Source organism: Diceros bicornis, chromosome 4 (assembly GCF_020826845.1).
Source record: "Diceros bicornis minor isolate mBicDic1 chromosome 4, mDicBic1.mat.cur, whole genome shotgun sequence".
NCBI classification, from domain to species: Eukaryota; Metazoa; Chordata; class Mammalia; order Perissodactyla; family Rhinocerotidae; genus Diceros; species Diceros bicornis.
This window is the reverse complement of record NC_080743.1, coordinates 81,902,652-81,921,836: the sequence shown is the minus strand read 5'-3', so window position 1 is coordinate 81,921,836 and position 19,185 is coordinate 81,902,652. Positions and strand designations below refer to the sequence as shown.

At 37.0% G+C, this 19,185-nt stretch overlaps 1 protein-coding gene across 5 annotated transcripts in view; it reads left to right on the top strand.

Annotated features, from left to right (window-relative positions):
- Positions 1-19,185, top strand: part of HMCN1 (hemicentin 1) — a 450,903-nt gene that overhangs the window by 93,469 nt on the left and 338,249 nt on the right. For all 5 annotated transcript variants that reach the window (XM_058539863.1, XM_058539864.1, XM_058539862.1 and 2 more), the window contains exon 2: positions 4,301-4,371. In XM_058539863.1, the coding sequence (XP_058395846.1) occupies positions 4,301-4,371 (71 nt within the window). The remainder of the gene's footprint in view (positions 1-4,300; positions 4,372-19,185) is intronic.

Sequence of the window (19,185 nt, the reverse complement as noted above, 5' to 3'; positions counted from 1 at the left end):
AAGTGAGGAACTGGATATCGATCTTGGCAAGTGAAGCAGTGAAAGAAAATATTACATTGTGAACTTCTTTCCATTATTTTCCCAAATGCAATGCACCAGCTCAGATTAAGAGAACAATGGCTGAGATGCTGGAAATAAATCCAACCCATCTGATAAATCCCTAGGAAATGGGAAATAACAAAATTAATGAAAAGTGGAAAGACTTCCTTTGAGTTTCAGATACCGTTGTTTTTTTTTAATCAAACGTGGTCTTCTGAAGCACGACGTATTTCTTATGTTTGTAATAATACGTGTTACTTTAATATTTCTTTTGTTTTTTAAGATAAGCTATATGTGGAAAATTGTGTCTGTTGATCCTCTGCATCAGCAACTTGATTAAAGAAAAGAACAAAACATTTTGGTTAACAGAGAAAACTGAAGACATTCTCAGTTGACTAATCAGTGTCATACTGATCATGTAACATGGTCTTTAGCTACAGCATGGAGGCGCCGTGGTGTAACGAAAAGAACAATAAATAAAGGATCTGAAGGCCTGGGTTTAACCTTTATTCTTTTTATTTTTCTTCTCTCTCTTCTTCCCATCTTTGAAGATTTATTGAGAATCTACTATAGGTACACTGAAACAGTTCATCTTGTGCCGACAGTCAAGTGAGGGAGACATGAAAACAGTGGCAACCACGGTCTCGTATGGTGGATGCCATGGTGTCACAGGCACATGGTATTGTGGTAGCCCACAAAGGGGCTGGGTGGCTTTGGCTTATCACCTACCCTTCAGTTGTTTATGCGATTATATCTGTTTTGCCTTCTTCGTGAGGTTGTCACGAGGCTCAAAGGGAGTCACTATATATTACAGAGTATTGTGAATAACAGTAATTGGATAGAATACAGAAATACCTTGTAAACTTGATATATAGAATTTTAAAAGAAATTATCATTAATAAAGAAATTATTTGTTTTCTCTGATTTGAAATCCTAAATTTTCATCTCCTTCTTGAAATTTCCCTTGGTTCTTTTTGGAAAAAATTCTGTATATTAATGAGTGCTCCCATACTACCTTTTCCATACTTCTATTTCTGCACTTACTATATTGTACTGTAATTACATATTTACAGTTTTATCTTCTTCACTAGACCATTAGGACTTGGAGGGCAGGGTTCATGTTTGTTCATCTTTATGTACCGATGGCAACCACATATAGTAGGGGCTCAATCTATGTTTGTTAAATAGATCTGAGAAGGAGTTTGCCCAAGAGGTTTCTTTGTGTGTTTGATTATAGTATCTACTAGGCGGGAGGGATGATTTTCTTTGGGGTATTAAAGATTATGTCTAAGCATGTGGCAATAGAGAATTCTGGATGTTGTGTGCTAAATTAGGTCCTCTGAACATGGCCTATCCTGCCCATGGTCCAGAGGAAAGAGGGTGAGTTAGTAGTGATATAATCGTTGACAGAATGGAGATCTTGGAGAAAAGGAAATATTAGTGAGCTGTGCAGGTTGTTCAGTGCAGAAAATGTTATCAGATATCTTAACCTCTTTCTTCACCACTGAAGTTTTTCAACTGTATCTTCTCTGGACCTCAGGTTTTCTTGTCTGTAGAGAAGGGGATTGAACCAAATGATCTTTAATGCCCCTTCTAGCTCAAAGATTCTGTTTGGAGATTGATGATTGTTTTATTATTTTTTTGGTAGATTTTCTTTGTAAACATCTAGATAAAATTAAGTAAATAAAGTGGAGATGATTTCTGCATTGTGTTAAATGTCGTACACCTTCATTCTTCCCGTGTCTTTATTATATAAACATTCTCAAAGGAACATTAAAGAAAATTGGAGAAAAGACAAAACATTCAAGGAGATAGGACTTAAATCAGGCTTTGTAGAATGAGAGGTGTATTGGCAGATGAAAGACAATGGGGATGGCCGTGGGGGTGCCGAGGAAGCTCAGTAGCTTCATGCTAAGTGGTGTTGAAGAAGTTAGGAGATTGGATTAATAAAAGAGAGGGCCTGCAATGCCCTGGAGAGTTCCCACTTAATTCTATAAGCAATAGAGGACCATGTTCAGGCAGGAAGACAGGACAAAGTTGTACCTGCTGAATGTCATCAAAGGCTTGGCAGGGGATGAAACCAACACAGGCAAAAGGGAAGAGAAGAGGAAATTGCTCATAACACAGCTGGCACAGGGCTCTATTAAGTGAAGAGAAAGACTGGAATGGAAGCAAGTTCTGAAAGGGAGGAGGGCTAATTTTGCCAAATAGTCATATCATTCAATTCAAAAAAGTTGGAAAGGATGCTTACAGCTGAAAGGATATGGCAGCTCGGCAAGCCTTTACCTCTCCTGAGTATTTCTCATAGCTGATAAAAGATTTATCTCAGCTGTCCAGTGTGGTTTGCAAAAATGTTTATTAATGAGCTTCAGGAGAGATTTCCTATCTTTGTTGAAAACGGGTGGATATTTGAGTCTCTGGATAACTAAATGAAGGCTAATCAGTCCTCTTATTTTAATAGCACCCCTTGATCTCCACTCTTGAAGAACAGACATATCTCCTGGGCTATTTTTTAAATTATTGTTATAGGGAATATTCTTGCATGTCTTCACTTTTTATTCTTATGTAATTGCTTTTTTTCTAGTATTCTTTGTATTCCTTTTTACTTCTTGGGTTTTGAATTCTAGAATTATTTCAGTATTATGCCATGTAAAACATAGAAGCTTGGCTTGACAATGCTGCTGACAATTTATATGTTAGGCTGTAGCTACCCGGCATAGCGTTTGCCGTTTTGCATTCCTTTGCAAAGTATGCCTTTGTTTAGTCTTGAGGGAATAGGCTTCTCTGATTTTCCATATTCTCAGGACATGACTTTTACACAGCTAATGACTGTTCTGCTTTATACGGAATGCAGATGTTTTCATTTTCACACGGTTTCTCCAATTGCCTCTTCATTCCTTTTGCATCCTGCAAGGTGTCTAATCTATGGTGAAGGATGGAGACATTTTTCCATGTAATTTCTAAGAAAAATTACATGGGTTACGGCGGACAAATTGTTCTTCCTCTCCAGTTTACCTCATTTATTTCTAAAATCCTACCGTCTATTTTTGTATCACATTTAGCACATTATGGAAGTCCTGGCTAATTAATTATTATCCTTTGAAGTCGTAAAATCCTTTTCTAGCAGTATGCTTTTGAAGCTAGAAAATGTTTTGTGAAAGCTAAATGTTGAGTACCTTTATAATATTGTATTGTAGTTGCATGTTATAGTTTTGAATGCAGCCTATATCTTCATTAGATAAAATAGAAAACTTTTCATCCACTCTGGGAATTTAAGATTACATGTCTGTGTGCATGATACTCAGATGAGTTTTAATACTATTACTTAAATATGTGGATGTTTCGCAAGGAAAGTAATTGATACCCATAAAGGCCACTTTCTGCTTATCTATTTTAAAAGTTGATTTTTTTAAGGGAATGATCTTTGTGGATTAAAACATTAACTATAGACATGCTGTATCCTACCAAAAAAAAAAAATACTGCCAACTCAATCCAAACTGGTATCTGGGCTCCTTGTCAACTGACCAAGGTCCTGGCTTTCCAGAGAATGCAGTGGCCCCCACCTGTTCCCATTTGTGCAGTACAAGAGGACAGTCATAAGGGTAGCGGCAATCCCAAAGGTAATTATGGTGGTCAAAGCCAGCCCAGGAGAATTGTGATGGTGATGGATAGCAACCCTAGCCATGGGGAACGAAGTGATAGGGACTGTTTCCTGAACTTTTAATGTCCTCAAATCTGTGCTTCTGCAAGTTCTTAAAAACCCTGTGGGATAGGCAGTGAAAGTCATTTGTTTTCTTTTTGTTTAGTATTAAACTTTTTATTTTAAACTAATTTGGACTTACAGAAAAGTTGCAGACAAATTTACACTTTATAGTTGAGAAAACAGAATTATAGGATGAATAAGTGATTCATTTAGAGTCCAGCAACAAGGTAGGCGCTCACTAAGTATTCACTGACTGGTGAGAGTAAAAAGGGACTGAAACTGAGGTCTCCTGATTCTTTGTCCTGTGACATTTTTGACTACCCCTTTGCATTTCCCAAGGCTAAAAATCCACTCTTTTAGGTATGCGCCATTTACAGCAAATTGTAAGTTATTCTTTGGTAGCTATAAATTGAGAAACAGTCTTTGCTGTTTTGCTATTTCTTATTAATAAATAATCATGTAGTGCACAGTGAAAAGACATTTGCAAACACAATACATTAAAGTCTTTAAAGCTATTGATCACTGTTTATTGACCTATGTCATTTTCATCTTCACAGAAATTGGCCCAGTGACAATTACCACAGATCCCAAGAAATTTCAATATGAACTCAGAGAACTGTATGTTCAGGTGAGTACTTACTTTCAATTTTATTTCTTCTAGGGGAAAGGAAAATCCTGAACTTTCGGCAGATTTTCCTTATTTTTAAATCTGAAAGATGTAATTATTATTTTTTAAAAATTCTAATGCCACTTCTTTTTCTCACTTGAGTCTTGAATGAATTGAGCAGTAGGTATGGGAGTGGGACAGATTGAGTTTAAAATACCACCTTCATTTATGCATTGTTTATGGCTGCTTTCGTGCAGAATTGAGTATTTGTGACAGACTGACCCACATAGCCTGAGATATTGGCTATATGACCCTTTACAGAAAAACTTTACTGACTCCTGATCTAGATGAGTTTCTTCACTGAGAATCATAAGGAACAGTTAATTCTTCCCCACAACAGTAATGGTATAATTCAGGTAATTTTGATATTCTATGCTGTAAGTCAACTTATACCATTTTTGACTGTAAAGATAATTTGCTTATTAGAGAAGATGAATAACATTGGTTTGAATGTTATTCTGAAAACAGGACTTGGAGATAGTGTTGATATTCACCTTCTCATTGGTGCTGCTTTGAGATCATTATTCCCAAATCCATTCATTAAAAAAAACTTGTTTCTTTGAGGCTGTTTCACTATACTGTCCTCCATGGATGGCCTCTATAGCAGTCATCTGCAGACCTTTTGGCCACTCCGCATCATTCATCTAAGCTATTGGTACCTGGATCATTGGCTACCTTTCCCCTTCAGAGCTGCCTTCATTCCAGGGGACTTCAACATTTGTGGGAAACACCTGTCAGAACCTTCTCCCCTCAGTTCCTTGACCTGCTAGTCATCTTCAATGACCTTTTCTTTACTCCATCTCAGTCTTCTATTCCCACACACACTCTCTGGACCTTATCATCACCCCAATACGTTCCAACTCTCACATCAATAATTTAAGCATTTTAATCTCCAACAACCACTATATGTCCACCAAGCTTGGTGGTGCAATTCCTTATACTACAGCTGCTCCTTCACCTTCATTAAATGCTCTAGTCCATTGACCCCATCCCTGTCTCCCAGGCCATCAGATCTCTCCTTTTTTCACTTTCCTCCAATCTAGCTCAGAGTCCTATCATTTCAAAAAACACTTCTTTTTCTTTCTTGTCCATTGCTTTTCTGTTCAAAAGGCAAAACCTCATTCCTGAAAGACCCCAGTTATGTGCATTATGCATGCCTATCTGGTGGTGGCCAAGTGCTGTTGAAATCTTACAGCATGGCATGGTGATTCCTCTGTAAATACATAGCCACCTTTCTCCACTGGACTCTTAATACTCCCATGATGCTACTATGTTTCTTTGGTCAGTTAAATCTCCCATTCCTGCCAGTGACAATTGCAAATCTTATCTACGCTTCTTAAACCTCCATCCCATTACCCTTTTACCACTGGCTATTTCAGAATGATCTTCTCTGAGCAAGTGTCACTTACTGTTTCACACACAGGCACATTGCAAATGAAAGCACTCTGCTTTCTCATGCCTACATCCAGTACCCATTCTATTCTCATTCTCTACTTGATCTCAACTCCTTGGCTTTCTCAGGATCTTAACACTATTAAACTGTCTCTTTCAACTGCTTAAGAGTCTCCATTTACTTTTAAATTTGTTCAAGTCTCTCCAAAAAACAAACAAACAAATCCCAATAAACCAAACCATAAAAAGCAAAACAAAATAAACAACAAAGCTCTATTTTTCTCAAATTCTCTTACAAATAATTTTTATCTTTCTCAATTCCTTTAATGCAAAGAAAGTTGTCTGCATTCACTGCCCTCATTTCCTCACACCCCTCTCCCTCATTCACTTCCCAGTCTATTTCAATCTAGTTCCCACACCCCACTCCATTAAAGTAGCTCTAGCTAGTGACTCATGAGCTCTGTTTTGCTAAATGCAGTGGAATCATTTCAGTTGTCAGCATATTCGATGGCCCTCTGTGTAGTCTTTGTCAATACTGGCCTCTCCTCCTTCTTCAGACATTCTCTTCCTTTTTTTTTTTTTTAATTTTTTGTTTATTGCAGTAACGTTGGTTTATAACATTGTAAAAATTTCAGGTGTACATCATTGTACTTCTATTTCTGCATGGACTACATCATGTTCACCACCAAAATACTAATTACAACCCATCACCACACACATGTACCGAATTATCCCTTTCACCCTCCTCCCTCCCCCCTTCCCCTCTGGTAACCACCAATCCAATCTCTGTCCCTATGTGTTTGTTTATTGTTGTTATTATCTACTACTTAATGAAGGCAATCATACGGTATTTGACCTTCTCCCTCTGACTTATTTCACTTTGCATTATACCCTCAATGTCCATCCATGTTGTCACAAATGGCTGGATTTCATCGTTTCTTATGGCTGAGTAGTATTCCATTGTGTATATATACCACATCTTCTTTATCCATTCGTCCCTTGATGGGCACTTAGGTTGCTTCCAAGTCTTGGCTATTGTGAATAATGCTGCAATGAACACAGGGGTGCATGTACCTTTGCAAGTCAATCAACGTAATACACCACATTAATAAAATGAAGAACAAAAATCACATGGTCATCTCAATAGATGCAGAGAAAGCATTTGACAAGATACAGCATCCATTTATGATAAAAACTCTGAATAAAATGGGGATAGAAGGAAAGTACCTCAACATAATAAAGACCATATATGAGAAACCCACAGCTAATATCATCCTCAATGGTGAAAAACTGAAAGCTATCCCTCTAAGAACAGGAACCAGACAAGGATGCCCACTGTCACCACTCCTATTTAACATAGTATTGGAAGTCTTAGCCAGAGCAATCAGGCAAGAGAAAGAAATAAAAGGGATCCAAATTGGAAAGGAAGAAGTGAAACTGTCACTATTTGCAGATGACATGATTTTGTATATAGAAAACCCTAAAGAATCCACCAGAAAACTTTTAGAAGTAATAAACGAATATGGTAAAGTTGCAGGATACAAAATCAACATACAAAAATCAGTTGCATTTCTGTACACTAACAATGAAGTAGCAGAAAGAGAAATTAAGAATACCATCCCATTTACAATTGCAACAAAAAGAATAAATACCTAGGAATAAACTTAACCAAAGAGGTGAAAGATCTGTACACCGAAAACTATAAAACATTTCTGAAAGAAATTGAAGAAGACACAAAGAAATGGAAAGATATTCCGTGCTCTTGGATTGGAAGAATTAACATAGTTAAGATGTCCATACTTCCTAAAGCCATCTATAGATTCAATGCAATCCCTATCAAAGTTCCAACAACATTTTTCACAGAAATAGAACAAAGAATCCTAAAATTTATATGGAACAACAAAAGACCCCGAATAGCTAAAGGAATCCTGAGAAAAAAGAACAAAGCTGGAGGTATCACACTCCCTGATTTCAAAATATACTACAAAGCTATAGTAACCAAAACAGCATGGTACTGGCACAAAAACAGACACACAGATCAATGGAATAGAATCAAAAGCCCAGAAATAAACCCACACATCTGTGGACAGCTAATCTTTGACAAAGGAGTCAAGAACATACAATGGGGAAAAGAAAGTCTCTTCAACAAATGGTGTTGGGAAAACTGGATAGCCACATGCAAAAAAATGAAAGTAGACCCTTACCTTACACCATGCACAAAAATTAACTCCAAATGGATTAAAGACTTGAATGTAAGACCTGAAACTATGAAACTTCTAGAAGAAAACATAGGCAGTATGCTCTTCCACATCGGTCTTAGCAACATCTTTTCAAACACCACATCTGACCGGGCAAGAGAAACAATAGAAAAAATAAACAAATGGGACTACATCAAACTAAAAAGCTTCTGCACAGCAAAGGAAACCATCAACAAAACGAAAAGACAGCCTAACAATTGGGAGAAGATATTTGCAAACCATACATCTGATAAGGGCTTAATCTCCAAAATATATAAAGAACTCATGCATCTCAACAACAAAAAAACTACCAACCCAATTAAAAAATGGGCAAAAGACCTGAACAGACATTTCTCCAAAGAAGATATACAGATGGCCAACAGACACATGAAAAGATGTTCAAAATCACTAACTATCAGGGAAATGCAAATCAAAACTACAATGAGATATCACCTCACGCCCGTCAGAATGGCTATAATTAACAAGACAGAAAACAATCTGTGCTGGAGAGGATGTGGAGAGAAGGGAACTCTCATACACTGCTGGTGGGAGTGCAAACTGGTCCAGCCACTATGGAAAACAGTATGGAGATTCCTCAAAAAATCAAGGATAGAACTACCATATGATCCAGCTATTCCACTGTTGGGTATTTATCCAAAGAACTTGAAAACACCAATTTGCAAAGGTACATGCACCCCTGTGTTCTCTTCCTTTACCTACTCTCTCATTTTCCTTCCCACTTTTCCTCAGCTTCCTAGGCATCTCATTTCCCTCCACTTGGCCGTTAAATGTTGAGGTTCCTGAAGGTTTTGGAACTGGCCCTATTTTCTCTCTCATTTTATATTCTCTTTTTGGGCAAAATCATCCATACCCCACATAAATATGTTTCTAGCCTAGACCTCTCCTCTGAGAAACAGACCCTTATGTCAGTCTCTTGGATGTCACAATGGCCCTTTAAAGTGAAACTCATAAATGTTCCCTTTCCATTGCCCCAAACTTGGTCCTAAATTCTTGCTCTTTCTCCTCTGTTTATCATCGTTGTGAATGACGCCTATAATATTCTGGTTGTACTACCGAAAATCTGGGTCGTTCTTAGTATACCCCTCCCCTCCCCACTAATATCCAAAACATCAAATCTTGGTTTTTAACTTTCTAAGTATTTTTTATATCACTTGACTTCTCTCCATTTCCATTGGCACTGCGCTAGTCTGAATTACTATATCTTTAGTCTAAACTAATGGAAAAAAGCTTCTAAGTGATTTTCCTGCATTTACTCTTGCTTTTATTTTCCAGGCCTTTCTCTACTCTGCTGGCAAAATGATCTCAAAATACATCTCTGAACATTTCCCCCTAATACCCTCTCACTTCATCAAATTCTTCCCAAGGTTCTGAGTGACCTGAGACTTGTCTACCTTTCAGCCCTGTCTGGTGCCACCGTCTCCCTTGGTCTCTGTGCTGTGCCTTAGGGGCCTTGCATGAGCCTCCCTCCCCATATCTGGATCCTCACCCATTTCCCTACAGGGCTTTTGCACATGCTGTTCTCCTTGAATAGGAAGTTTCTGTCCTTCATCGTGCCCCCACTTGCATGCTCCCTTAACCTAGTTTAACATCCTATATTCAAAGTCTCATCTTGAATACCACTTCCTCAGAGAATCCTGCCCTATCCTCCAGGCTTGGTCATATCTCACTGCCTCTCTCCATCACAAAGTAGTTGGGATTTCATATTAAAGGGCCATGTCTGATTTAGCTCATCATTGAACGCCCTAGTAAAATACCTGGCATATGGAACATGCTCATTTTTTGATGAATGAAAGAATGAATGAATGAATATACCACTATGTACAGATTAACAGAGTCTAAATTAGAGTTTGAACTTTAATACTTGGATTGGTTTCACTGTTGGGTGAATGGTTTGGTATGGTATCTGGTATAAGTATATTTGGAGCATAGGGTGAAAAGCAAAGTTTGGCATTCCAAGTATCTATTCAGTCATGATTCTTTTATTGTGCGTCATGTTTTTTTTTGGCTGGGAAAGATTCACCCTGAGCTAACATCTGTTGCCAATCTTCCTCTCTCTTTTTTTTATCTCCCCAAAGCCCCAGTAAATAGTTGTATATTCTAGTTGTAAGTACTTCTAGTTCTGCTATGTGAGCCGCCACCACAGCATGGCTACTGACAGACGAGTGGTGTGGTTCCACGTCTGGGAACTGAACCTGGGCTGCCAAAGTGGAGTGCGCCGAACTTTAATTACTAGGCTATCAGGACAGGCTCTCAATTTTTAAATTATACTAGATTGAATTATATTTCATAATTATCTAAATAGATTTCTATAGTCATTCCTTGGCTGTTTTTCTCTTTTACTAAGTTTCTTCTGATAATCTTTTCCACTAATAATCCTCCATTTCCTTTCTCTTATACCATGTTATTCTTTTTCAGTCATTGTCTTGATACTCATTTACAATTTACTTTTCTATCCCTCAAAATAACAAATTCTTTACCAGGTTGTCCAAATTCTCTGAAAAAAATCTTTACATAAAAATTTCTATCCTGTACATGGATCATGGGAATTAGAAATTGTGTTGCCCTGGTTGTTTAAATTTTTATGTTTCCCTATTCTACCATGAGCTTCTGAAGGCAGGAGCCTTGAGTTGTCATCGAGCCTCTGATCCACCTGTGGGATGAGCCAGTGTCTGCAGTAGAGTGGACTTAAAATAGCTGTTGAATAAATGAATGTCATATGAGGGTGGCTTCTTTTAAAAATGTATATTTAACAGTAAAAACTATATCAAATATAATTTAAACTTTACTTGATGGTACAAAAGATACTTTACAAACCTAATCATCATTTTTCATTACATTATGGAGATTCAGAAGAGCCAAGTAATTGAGATGTCTAGCTGATAGAATGTTAGGAAAGGATTTACTGTATTCATTATTTTTTTTCTCTGCAAGAATACAGCTGGGCTCTACTCTTGGATAGCTGACCAGAATGAAAATACCTACATTCTCAATGAGACCTGGCCCTGGCACTTTCTCATTTCCTGCCTGTCCCTTTCTTTTGTTCTGAAGAATCTTCAGGGAGTGCCCTTATCCTCCTCGCTCCCTGTGTCTCCAGGGTGAAGGATTGTGATCCCTGACTCAGACTCTATTGATTCCCTCCCCAGAGCCCTCCCCCACTGCCCTCTGGAACTGAACCTGTTACAGATACTCTATAGGGTCATATAACATCTCTGTTCAAGAAAATAATCTTTCTTTTTTTCTTCCCTGGAATGAAAGCTGGTGTCCATTTCTCTGGAGATTTCCTCTGGACTGGCTGCGTCTTATGCGATTTATTTTTGCATTGTCTTGGGATCCAAGAGGATGCTTAGTTAGAAAAACCAGCTGGGGAAGAAATCAAATGTTTATTTTTTCCCTTCATTCAATATTAGGCACTGTTATAGGCACTGGGGACACCATGGAAGTATTTTTACTTCCAAAGTTTCTAGTGAATTATTCCTTTTTAAATCAATGGGAAAAAAATTCATTAAGTATGGGTCAAATATGAAAAGACCATAGGCTACATCATCACTTAATACCTAATCTAAAGAATATGTTTTGTTTTCTCTTCAGTGTTTGCTTAGAGAATATTTTATTATATTGTGAGTCAGTCTGAGAAACTACACTTCACAAATTTCATAAAATTTTAGTATGAGATACTAAATTTTGTTTTGTGTCCAATTTCCAGACCCTTCTTCAGTCCCCCTACCGTTTTTAGTAACTCCTCCAAAATCACTGATATCAAGAACAATATGGATTGATGTCCTATTAAAACTAACTTGGATTTTTAAAAAAAGGAAACTTTTAAAAATATTTCTTTCACATTTGTAATAGCTTTGAAAACAAGAAAAGTAAATTCAGTTTGAAGTAAATTAAATATTTGCTCATTAACATTACACTAGGCTCAGCTATTTTTCTTTTAGAGATATGGAATTAGCTTGAGGAAAAGCAACTTAAAATTTTCCAAGAAAAACTGAGAAAAAAAGTCACTACACTTAAATTATTAAATTTGTAACATTAATTTCATTCTCCTTTATCCTCCTTCATCTGGAATACAGAGAAGTAACTTGAAAAGCATCTGCGCTTTCTCTCTGGGGAAAAGAAAGGAAGACAAATGACAACAAATGGTATTCAGATCACACAGAGCTTTGGGAATTAATATCCTTGTAAATATGCAGTGCAAAGTTCTGCCCTGGGTCACATTCTTTATAAGAAACTATAAAGCTTGTTGATTTTTAGAAAATGGTGTTGGCAGTGATATGCGTTCAAGCCTTTAATCCCACTGTTTTAAAGAACAAAAAGCGTATTAGTCAAACATTTGAAATGTAAAAAAAGAGAATATTTCTACAATAATGGAATTAGAATTGTATTAATTCTCAAAACTGAAAAACTTCACACGTAATTTAATTTTCCTTTGTAAAGTCTTTTAATAAAATTGACCTTAAGAAAAGCAGAAATAAAAGTAAAAATATGTAGAACAGCATCGTCATGTAGCAACAAGATCGAGTAGTTATGAAGACGATAAAGTTAAGGTCTGTTATTGTCATTCTTTAGCAGAAACAGAAGAATAAATAGACCAATTGCAGCAGGCTGAAATTAGGGGAAAAAATGTCTTGCTGTCGTATAAGAACAGTTGATGTTAGAAATAACTGCCAACGGAGGATATGAAAAACTGTGGCCAGATAGACAGACTGTTTAAAGAGGAGGACAAGATAATGCTGATTTTAGAAAAACAATTTAGGAGGCCAATTTTATATATACTATCTAATTTCTAGTATTCTAAGTCATGCTACTATGTAAAAGTGTGCTTTTTATTTCTAGATTTATAAAGAAGTCTTCTATATAAATTTAAAAAATCAAACTGATGTATAACCGAAAAAAATTAACAAAGCAAAAAGAAAAAAATTGACTACAAAAAGAATATGGAAGGGATTATATGTCAGCATACATATAGATATAATGTAGAGCTGTGATTTTCATTTTTGGTATACTGTTTTACAGGAGGAATAGCACATATTTAATTTAGGGAAGAAAGTGAGATAAAGAGTCCAATATATGTAACAGCTTCAAGAACAGTAGAACCAGTGTCTGGCCCAAAGTAAGGGCTCGATCAATGTTAGCTAGTATTGCTATTATTACTACTACCACCTCTGGTACTCCAAAGTTCTCTTAAGGGAAATAATTACCAAATATTTATACCATAATGAGCAACAATTATGGGACATGTGGCTTGTGAAAGATTTTGCCAGTATTTTAAAGTCATTCTCTCAATTCAAAACCACACAAATATTAATATTCCATTTTATAAATGAGGGTACTCAAGCTTTGAGATATTAGGTAACATGTCTTACTCAGGTCACCAAACTGACAAGTAGCAAGGCTGGTTCCAAAACTGGAGGTATTTCATGCCAAAGCTATTTCCTTTATCACTCTGCTACTTTTCTTCTAAATATTGGTTTAAGTAACCTTATTAATCTAATCAAATTAACATTTATTGATATAATTTCTCTTTGTATTTTACTTCAAAGTAGGAAAGTAGAGAATTAAAGACAGATGTAGATCTAGGCTGGTCTCATCCTCAACTGAATGAATTTATTCCTGAAAGATTTTTACCTCCACTTCTACCTCCAATCACTTTGAATAATTAGCTCACCTAAAATTACTGAGCAGCAAATGACAAAATTATAAATTGAGCAGTACTCCCTTTGCTCAGCACTTGTTCTTACTTCTCAGTGTGGTGAACTTATTCAAGTGTGGCCTCACAAACACTTGGGAGAGACATAAGAACAAGATGCATTTTAAGAGATTGAAAGTTAGTGTTTAAACTATAGGTATATTTGTAGGTAGTGTTTTGATTATTTTTACTGTTAAAGTTGAAACTTCTTGGGGCCTGAACGTAGTATCTGTTACAACTTTAGTTTGCTGTTAGTATTTTCTGCAAAAGTAATGGATTCTCTGAGGGGCAAACAATCTTCTATCCTCTGAGAGGGAAGGATGGGGTTTGAGATAAGAGTCTGCATGGGAATGCTTGGCCCTTTTCTTGCTATCCATCCTGGTACCATATCCAGAAGCAAATAGCTGGTTGATTTCCTAATCTTTTGTGTGCACTTCAAAGGACAAAGAATATGATAGGGTATTCTGACTGTTGGATTGCTTTTTTGAAGCGGAATATACAGGCACTTAGAATGGAGTGGATGTGGATTATGATGGAAAATGGTGGAAAATCAATTTCTTGATTTTCTTTTCAGAATGTGCATGTGTGGGAATGTTCTTAAGGGCAAATACATGACTCATTGCAGAGTAAATATTGCAGTTACATGTGACAAAATAATATTTAAGAAGAAAATTCCGCTGGCCTATGATGCCTGGATTCATTCCATCTGTGCTACTTCACCATCCAAGGGAATGCTCTATTCCTCACAATAATTGCTATATCTGATTTTGTCAGTTTTTAGGTGATGGTAAGGATGGAGGTCAAAATATTTTCCTAGGGAGAATGTTGTTCTAAAGCCAGGACTCTTAGAGAAAACTATAAACCTCACTTTCAACAGAATGAATGTGAAGGAAATTAAAGAGTTTCTTTTCCATCCAAATTGATCAAAAGCGTTTTTCAAGAAGCTATTGTTTTTATTCTTAGGCCTTGGAAAAGTCTCAATAATTGTGGAGTCTTGGTATTGGAATTGACTCTGAATACTGTTTGTTCAGTTACCCCATCAGATGTTTGAACCCCTTTCGGAAACCTGTCACTACCCTAGACATGAAGTAACACCAGTTAGTGATTTGATAGCATGGCCTTGTTGCCCGATGAGAAACCTTGTAGCTTCCTCTGGAGTCATGCCTAGGGGCCTCTGTTAGAGCTCGAGGCTGATATGGGCTTTCTCTGGCAGGCATATCACATTGTTCAATATTGGTGCAGCCATCAGCTGAGTCCCTCAGGTTTCCTCATATAAACTTTTTTTTTTTTATAATTTTATTTATTTATTTTTTCTCCCAAAGCCCCAGTAGATAGTTGTATGTCATAGTTGCACATCCTTCTAGTTGCTGTATGTGGGACGCGGCCTCAGCATGGCCGGAAAAGTGGTGCGTCAGTGTGCGCCCGGGATCTGAACCCCGGCCGCCAGCAGCGGAGCGCACGCACTTAACCGCTAAGTCAGGGGGGCCGGCCCGCATATAAACTTTTAAACCAGGTCTCCATCCGTCTATATTCATGTTGATTTTTAAAAATTCTCATTTATCTACTCTGTCCAAATATGTGTAGTCTCCTCCTTTGAGATAATCTAGATCTTGGTTCACTAATTTTGTTTAATGACTACTAGCTCTAAAAACAACTTAAAATTTGTCTATCTGCCACTTCCTCATAAATTGTAATATTCATAAGTTATAATGATTTTTTTAGTAAAAAATAAATTTTATTGATTTTTTTGCCAAGGCATAACACAGCATAAGCAGTATAAATATATTTTTATCACATTAAGTAAAAAGAATCACAACAGTATAATTTCCTTCAACTAACCAGTAACAAAGATAATACCAAATGTACTGGAAAGAACGTAAAATCCACATGTGAGTATTGGAGCAGAAAGGAAGAGAATGATTTTAGTGGGCAGGTAGAGTCTGAGTAGTACAGAGGAGAGAGAGAGAAGAGTCATAGCGCAGGGAAGATGGGGAGACAGAACGCCTGCCCAGGGGAAGTACAGTTAGTCTTGAATAAGCAAATGATGATTGGCTACAAGGGCCTCCTTAGACCCCACCCCTGCCCCCTCTGGCCCCTTCTCTCTGAGCAAACAGAGAGCCACCTGTTATGAGAGACCAGGAATCTATCCCAACCTGGGAACAGGGCAATGTCTTAATTTGTGGGAAAAGAGAAGGTCACAATAAAAAGGTACAGAATCCTTGAAGGAAAGAGGAAAGAATTCTCTAAGTAGTAGTGAAGGAGAGATTACAGAAGTGGAGACTGAGAATACCAAGATACCATTTTACATTATTCCATTTTTGCCTAAAGTTAACCCTGGATACTTCCACATGTCTTTTGATATTGTCTTTAGAAATTATAACGTGGTATTTTTGTTATGCTTGGTTGCCCTCATGCCATTTCCCTCTTGAAAGGAACATGGTCCATTCTAATTCATGTGAATTATGAAGCTTTTGAAAGGTTTTAAAGTATGAAGGCACATCATTTCCTGATTTATTAGTCAAGATGTTGAGTGCCTGGTTCATAGTATATCTTTTATGGTTTTTTTTTTTTTTTTGGTGAGGAAGATTGGCCCTGAGCTAAACATCTGTTGCCAATCTTCCTCTTTTTGCTTGAGGAAGATTGTCGCTGAGCTAATATCTGTGCCACTCTTCCTCTATTTTGTATGTGGGATACTGCCACAGCATGACTTGATGAGCGGTGTGTATGTCTGTGCCGGGATCCGAACCTGCAAACCCCGGGCCACCGAAGTGGAGCATGCGAACTTAATTACTACGCCACCAGGCCAGCTCCTCTTTGTGGTTTTTGAATTGAAGTAAACTGAATTTCCTCCGATGACTCAAGATGAAAAAAATTGCAACAGATTGCAAGATCAATTGCTGAAGAGTTAGAACCTAACTACTGAGAGGTGATAACCAGAAGCCTGGAAATGGTTGTAATTGTTACCTTTAATGAATCTAGAATCGAGGTTGGCCGTTTTTTGATGCTTTGATTTGAATTCCACCTTCTTCAAGCTTGTTTGCTTATCACTGTTTAGAAGTGGGCAGCATGGTGGACTGCCTGGGATGTAGCATCTTTTATTTTGATTATGGAGATTGGAGGTTTGGACTCTGAAACACTCTGATCGTTTCTCAGTACATCCCTGCCATATTTTCTACAAGTATGAAGCCCAGCACAGGTCACTGATGCATTAGAGCTCTGCAGTCATTCTGATTTATTTTATACTTGCTTAGATGCATCTTTAAATTAGATTCAATGTAATTTATTGGTTTCCACATGTATATTCTGTTTTCTTGGTCATAGAATCACACAACTATCTTTTAAGAAAGAGAACTGAAGGTTGGAAACTTTTGTTTAGCTTGTGGCTGAGTTTCATTCCTAAATTTTATAGGTAAAAGGCAAATTATACAAATAACACATTTCAAGCAATGAGTGTTCCATGCGAAAGGAATACAGTTTGACTTTGAAACTAGGCTTAGTAGGTTATACTCATGTTAGAATAAGAACAAGTATTATAATACCGATAAAAATTGTTTTGGACTCAGTCATGAGCCTACCAAAAATGTTTCGTTTTTTGATTGCTTAGAGTTAGGCAAACAACTGGTATAAACACTAGTTCAATAAAAATGGAAGACGAAAATAGAAGAATTGGAATGAGTTGACTAGAAGAGAAATAATAAGGCTTGGTCAAGTGCCTGCTCTGTGATTAGCTTTTCTGGTTCTCTGATCCTCATTTGGTGAGCATTTTCCCATTAGCTTTTGGACAGGGACCTCATTTTTCTCCAACTCTTCTCAGGGTTTAAAGGTTCAGTTTATTCTAGTGCCACTCCCACAGTGTCTTGTATTTAGGAAGACAGCATGATAATCTATGTTTTATTACTCCCTTGACTGATAGGATATCTGTTCATTCTTATTTAATCTTGCTTTCCAGGAATTTATTTTTTGAACATAGTTATCACTGTAACTCTAAGGTTACGGTTTTTTCCCCCCTTTTATTCCAGGATAACATTTTCTGTGAATGGTCACATGCTTCTGTTTTTTCAGCACACATGTTTTCTATCTGAAGTGTTTTTGGCAATTTAGTAAATTGCAGCCATCAGTAGAATTGTAAAGATAAAGTGAATATCAAAATACTGAGCAAGAATGTGCCTACTGATACAAATTAGTTCCATTTCAGAGTTCAGATAAAACACAAAGTTAACAAAGTCAAGCCCTTCTTATATACATTTAGGGAATTACACAATTCAACATGTTATGTACTTCATCTCCCTCACACCGTAAATATATCCGTATTTGTGCAGGTTTATGTGGTTTTGGGGAATACATTTACATAGCCATGTTTGTTTTGTTTTGTTAAATATTAAACCTGACTGCATGCCAGGATTGAGAGAGAGAGAGAGAGAGATGAGAGATGGGGGAGTTCATTTTCTATACCACTAAGAATATATACAGTGAGTGCTTGGTTGAAGAGCAACTTTTGGCACTAGTACTTGTGTACTGTTAGAGGGCTTAGCTCTGGAATTATATCACTTGACATGAGATGGACTTGGCTTGAGTAAAGCTCAGGCTGAATACCACAGGTGTGCCTAGATTGTTCAAGATTACTTTGCACCATCTCATTCACCCATTTACTCACTCTTCATTCATTTATCCATTCATTCATCAAACAACAATGGAACACATACTAAGTTCCTCAAGGAACAAAGATCTACAGGAAGAAAACACAAAGTATTAACTCAAGTGACTGCAACAATAGAAGAATGAACAATATTCTGTGGGCGTCCAGAAAAATGGGAATCTTTCTCCCTCTGCTTTTACAGTGTCTCTGATAGGCTACTTGCTGCAGTCACAGAAGTTGATGAAAGTAGTAAAATGCCTCACTGGAGCTTGTGTGAACTCTCAGGCTGGGCTGAATTGAGTTCTAATCCCTGCTCTTTCACTGACTAGTTGTGTGACCCTGGGAAAGGCATTTTCAAGATTTAGTGCTCTGTCAAGAAAATGTGTTAAAAATGATACCTCTGTCATCAATTGATGTAAAGAGTAAATAACATAGTGGATGTGACAGTACTGTCTCAGTGCTTGGCTAAGAGGAGATATCTGTGGAGTTAATAAAAATAGAGTGCCTTATTACCAATAAAAGTATCAAATAATGAGACTTTTCATAGATTGAAGTTCATCAATTCTAAATTTCTTCATCATAGATGTTTTATGGAAAATTTTTTTACTTTTTTTTTGTTTTCCATTTGGTGTTCAGGTCAAAACAGAAAATGTTAAGGCTTTTAAAGGACTACTTTTTGTTTGTTTGGAACTAAAACTTAAAACAGTTTGTTTTTATAGTTTCAGTCATAATCCCAATGCCCCAGATTTTGAAATCTGTACATATACGTGTGTTTGACGCAGATCAACCTAAAGTATCTG